Source organism: Pistacia vera, unplaced genomic scaffold, assembly GCF_008641045.1.
Source record: "Pistacia vera cultivar Batoury unplaced genomic scaffold, PisVer_v2 Contig292, whole genome shotgun sequence".
NCBI classification, from domain to species: Eukaryota; Viridiplantae; Streptophyta; class Magnoliopsida; order Sapindales; family Anacardiaceae; genus Pistacia; species Pistacia vera.
Window position 1 is genome coordinate 1,824,703 of NW_022196104.1, and position 6,000 is coordinate 1,830,702.

The window sequence follows — 6,000 nt, forward strand, 5'->3', positions numbered from 1 at the left end:
TACATCTCCATGATTAAAACACAATTCAATTTATTAGTTCAAAGAATCCGAATAGATAATGTTTGTGATTTCTTTAATCACCATTGTTCATAATATTTTTCATCTCTAGGCATTATACATGAAAGTTCTTGTGTCTACACCCCCCAATAGAATGGTATAGTTGAACGAAAACATAAACACCTCTTAGAAGAAGCCAAAGCCCTTAAACACCAAGCCAACATACTTGTTTCCTTTTGGGGCGAATGTGTGGTCGCAACCACTTACCTGATCAATCGGATGCCTAGTAGAGTTCTTCACGGTAAGACACCTTATGAGCTTCTCTTTGGAAAACTCCCAGACATTAGTTATCTCTGAGTGTTTGGTTGTTTATGCTATGCTACTAATCTTAGTACTCGTGACAAATTTGGTCCTCGAGCCACTCGTTGTGTTTTTATGGGATATCCAATGCATCAAAAAGGGTATCGTTTGTATCATCAGACAGAAAACAAATTCTTGATTTCTAGAGATATGATTTTTCATGAGGATTCATTCCCTTTTATGGATATTCTGATCAATCCAACATTACTTCCAACTGCCATCTTTCTTGGATGATCACCCATCTCCTTCGGTCACCCGAATTCTGATCTTGATTTTGTTGGGTGTATTGGTTTGAAGTTGGCGATGTTGTGGAATGGCTGCTGTCTTTTAGATCCATGAGGGAAGTTTTGACTCAACTAAATTCGATTTGGCGAATTTTGGAAATTGGTAAAACCGTGGCTGATTCAACGTGTTTGTTGCAGGTTTTGGCAAATTGGCTAAAGGGAATTTGCTGTGGAAATTTGGAAAAACGTGGCTGACTCAATGTGCCTTTTTTGTGCAGGATTTGGTAGATTGGCTAAAGGAAATTTATTGGATGAAAGAGACCCAAGTGCCTTGTTTCTCAGAGTTTGGAAAGCTGGCTAGAGAGGATCAGTAATGCGGAAGCAAGAGATTAGCAAGAATGCTCTTATACCATGTCAAAATTGAGCAATGAGAGGCAAAAAGAAGCAAACGGAGTGCTGAAGAATGCCAAAAAAAGAGAGAAGAAAGAGTCTATTTCTTGTATATTTTAGTTTTGCATAGCAGTGTGAATTTATACGGAAAATGTAAAGTCAATACAAGGAATGTAATCAAATGGTGTAATTACAAAGTATTTCAATAAAGAATATCCTTGAGTCACTCCTGAATATCATGTTAATTGCTTAATTTCAGGATGCATAATTCCAGCAGTCAATAATTTTCATTCCATATTTGCATGATCTTCTTTCCATATTGCATCACACTTGACGGCCAAGAAAGCCTTGGCTGTCGCAATCTAGAAAAATGAGGTCCAAATCGGCCACTTTTTCCTTCCCCTCCCCTTACTTCTTCTTCTTCACTTTAACAAAGAAAGCCTTTTTTTTTTTTTTTTTTTTTTTTTTTTTTTTTTAAATAGAGAACCGGTTTTCCAAGCGGTTCAACCGGTTGGATCAGAAGGTTTTTACTTTTTATCTGGTTTTATAGTAGGTCAAAACGGTTTTTTATACATAAGCGGGTTTTATATTAACTCAAACCGGACATCTGTCTGAGTCCCAGTCGAACTGACCGATCCGATCTGAGTTTTAAAACAGTGTATGAAACTAAGGGTGGGAACCTTTGATTTCGCTAAACCTTGGATGAAACATGCCGTTTACTCTTTCTTTAATTCAACTAATACCCACAAATAAATAAATAAAAATCAATAAACAGCAAATTATTAGAAGCTAAGCAAGTTTAAGTTCATAAAGATAACATATTCCAATTGGATGATGTTAAAGGAATAAAGGTGCATGGAATTGGAGAGAGAGAGAGAGAGAGAGAGAGAGAGTGAGTGAGGTCCATAAAGATAAACATTATACTAGGTTAGAGTCACAGAAAATGGGAATTATGTAGCATTTAGTATAATTTTTTTATATTTGAAAATGATCATTTTTAATAGAGCCAGTAACAATTTCTCACCCACGGTTTACCGTAATGACATTTTTCCACCTATAAACTTCGAAAAACACATTTTCCCACCGATCGTCAATCTCATGATTCATCAATGGAGTCTGCAGAAATTAGGATAAAGCTACATAAAGACTTTTAACACTTTCACCCTTGAATTGCGTTTAGCACATTCAAGTAAAAGAACTACATTTGGTATTGGTGTTCACTGTTCAGTTTCCAAAAGTGGAAAAGCGTTATCCTTCTGATAAAATTACCCTTCTTATAAACCTCAGCTTATTATCAGTAACAAACTGATTAATGCAAGAACACAAATCAAACCTCTAACGAAAAAAACAAATTAGTGAGGGCAAGGAAGCTAAACAGAGATCATTTGAAATTAAAAAAGCTTCCGATTGTTCTCTGAAATTATCCAAAAAGAAATATACATGTCTGCCTTCTATCTTTTGTTGTTTCCCTTATTAAATGATAAGAAGAAAGAAGGCAGGGAGAAGGGCAAGGACAGGGCCTCAAAGTTCTATTCCTCTTTCACCCCTTTTGGCAATAACATCAACATTCAAAACAAGAAATATGAAACTGTAGCTCCTGAAGAAGAAGAAACAGTTTGGTCTCATCAAAAAATGAACATCATCATCATCCTGTTGCTGGAACATCACCCAGCACCACCTACTTAAAATTATTTGATTTTTCGCAACAATCAACAAAATGGAAATGTGGGGGTGTGAAGGAAGAAGGGTGCTTCGTTTAGGCGGCAGATTCCTTGGCAATCTTTTCAGCCTTGGCAATCACCTCTTCAATGCCTCCAACCATGTAAAATGACTGTTCGGGGAGGTCATCGTATTTTCCATCCAACACTCCCTGTGAGAAAAGCAACAAACAAAATTAATCGATGAATCAAAGATCATCACAATGCAATCAAGCCAAGCCCCAGATAGTTTATGGAACTGAGACGGTGATTCCTCAAGAACACAGTGGCTCAGTGACAAAGATTTCAACACTTGACCAGAAGATGAAGGTTAGACCCACATGAAAAAAGAATTTCATTATCTTAGTTACTAATTGTGTCACCAATAAAAATTACATGAAATTATGATCAAATACTGAAGATGTAGTTTCAGCTTCAGAGAAACTATTTGAACAGGATATATAGTGCATACCACTATGTAATGCATACCCTGTTATAGAAATGAGTCACTGTGTACTTATGGTCTATTATGAATGTAAGCATAGGAACGAAGAGAGTACCTGGAAACTGACAATGCTCTCCTTCAACTCAACATACTTGCCAGGGGCACCCGTGAAAACTTCTGCCACATGGAAAGGCTGACTCAAGAACCGTTGAATCTTACGAGCACGAGCGACGGTCAATTTGTCATCTTCACTGAGCTCATCCATACCCAAAATGGCAATAATATCTTGCAGATTCTTGTAGTTCTGAAGAACCTTCTGCACACCACGAGCAGTGTTGTAGTGGTCCTCACCCAAAATGTGAGGGGAAAGCATACGAGATGTAGAATCAAGAGGATCGACAGCAGGATAGATACCGAGCTCAGAGATCTGTCAAAGCAAAAGCGCAGTAAATTAGATGAAAGATGACAATATTGTTCCCACGACCACTTGATACTGATGTATTCACACCTGACGAGACAACACAGTTGTGGCATCCAAGTGAGCAAAAGTGGTAGCAGGAGCAGGATCTGTCAAGTCATCAGCAGGCACATAGATAGCTTGGACAGAAGTGATGGAACCTTTCCTGGTGGTTGTAATACGCTCCTGAAGACCTCCAAGATCTGTAGCCAAAGTTGGTTGGTAACCGACAGCAGATGGGATACGTCCCAGCAAAGCAGACACCTCAGAGTTAGCCTGCAGGTCGACAGAAAGAACAAATTTTAGAAAATTATCAACATGCAGTGCACAATAAGGGTCCTCCAAAAACTCCATGACAAACGAGCTTCTTACCTGGGTGAAACGGAAAATATTGTCAATGAAGAGAAGCACATCCTGCCCCTCAGCATCACGGAAGTGCTCAGCAACAGTAAGCCCAGTGAGACCAACACGGGCACGAGCACCAGGGGGCTCATTCATTTGACCATAGACAAGAGCACATTTGCTTTCAGCCTAATGAATCAAAAAAACATAAGATTTTAAGATTTAAGTGTGACGAACAAAATACAAACAAGATAAATAAGTATATATAAATAGTAAATATAAGTAGTATAAACTTGACCTGCTTATCCCCTAGCTTAATGACACCACTTTCCATCATTTCTCTGTACAAGTCATTACCCTCGCGAGTACGTTCTCCAACACCGGCAAACACTGAGAAACCACCTGATCAAAGAAACCAAGTAAAATTCAATAAAACATGGAGAGGAATATTCATATGAGCACATTGGCAAATGCATTTGTAAAAACAAACCATGAGCTTTAGCAACGTTGTTGATAAGTTCCATGATAAGCACAGTTTTTCCGACACCAGCACCACCAAAAAGCCCAATCTTTCCTCCTTTTTGGTATGGAGCTAGGAGATCAACAACCTGTGGAGAGAAGCAACTTGATAAAATTTGAGTCTGTATCGCACTTCCGTACATGAAAGTTCATCAAACATAACAATAGAAGCACACCTTTCTTTTTATAAAAAATTAGGTAAAAGTAGTGGAAATTCAAATACATTTATCACATAAATTTCAAATGAATTAAGTACCTTGATACCAGTAACAAGGATCTGTTGTTCAGTTGCTTGCTCAGCAAATGAAGGAGCTTCTCTGTGGATGGGCAAGTAGTGGTCGGTTTCTGTTGGAAATAAAAACCTTATAAAAGTCAGAAAAGTCCTTGTTTCTAATTCTAGAACAATGCTATAAGTAATAACAAGCTTTTAGAATCTTACTGATTTCGCCTCTCTCATCAATAGGCTCTCCAAGGACATTCATGATACGGCCAAGGGTAGCCCTACCGACAGGTACCTAAAATGCATATAAAAACCAATTATAAATCAAATTCAAATTACAACTTATATTAAAAAGTAGAAGTTTCTACCTTTTTCACCCATGAAACCAATACAAAAAAGAAACTTAATATTCTACAAACGCTAAATAAATGAGATATCAAGCCATTCAAATAACCAAAACCATATAAGCTCGTCATCTGGAGAGAACCAGACCCTAACAAAAATCAATAACCACTTATCACTTATCAGCAACAAACAGTTTTAAATAAAAAAAAAATCGTTAAAATCCAATTTTGAAAATAATAAATTTGCGGATAGACCCGTCTGAGAAAACAGGCAAAAATATCATTCAAGGACTTCAGTTTCAGTGTTTTCTAGCTATACCTCAAAAATACCCAAAAATCTGGAAATCAAATTACGTCGAAAACTAATCGCCGATACATTCATCAAATTTAACCTAAACATAAAAGAGTCGTTAAAAATCAGATCTTGAAAATAATGGGAAAAAAAAAATTCCTGCGATCATATAGACAGAATAGCCATTCCCTTTTAGTGTTCTCCAACTCATTATCAACAATATCCAAAAATAAAAACTTTCAGTCCTAAAAACCTAAAAAACTGGGAAATCGCATAAAACAAAACACATCACTCAGATCTACAATCGCCAGCAAAATCTACAGTACTCACAGTGATAGGAGAGCCGGTGTTGAGTACGCTCTGGCCTCTGACCAACCCTTCAGTTCCATCCATAGCAATGGTCCGAACAGTCCCTCCACCCATGTGCTGCGCCACTTCAAGCACCAACCTAACGGAGTGGTCCACGACTTCAAGCGCCGTCATAATCGGCGGAATTCCCTCATCGAACCTCACATCGACAACGGCACCAATGACCTGACACACCTGTCCGATCGCGCCCTTCCCAGTGAACTCATCGGTAATCTTACCACCACCGCCCTTCTTGACGTCGGGCTTGGGGGGAGCCGGAGCTGCCGCGGCAGCAGAGGAGGTCGCGTATTCGGCCACGCGCGAGCGGATGAAGTTAGAGACGGGAGCAGCGGCGCGGCGCGTGG

The 6,000-nt window shown here is 38.6% G+C and overlaps 1 protein-coding gene across 1 annotated transcript; it reads right to left on the reverse strand.

Annotated features, from left to right (window-relative positions):
* Window positions 1-2,331: 2,331 nt before the first annotated feature.
* On the reverse strand, window positions 2,332-5,995 carry LOC116134959 (ATP synthase subunit beta, mitochondrial; the record flags this gene model as incomplete). Its single annotated transcript, XM_031420634.1, has 9 exons — window positions 2,332-2,841; window positions 3,229-3,540; window positions 3,622-3,846; window positions 3,943-4,101; window positions 4,211-4,314; window positions 4,403-4,520; window positions 4,688-4,776; window positions 4,871-4,946; window positions 5,618-5,995. Coding segments are annotated over 9 exons (1,575 nt in total), but the record flags the coding sequence as incomplete, so codon positions are not given.
* Window positions 5,996-6,000: the final 5 nt, after the last annotated feature.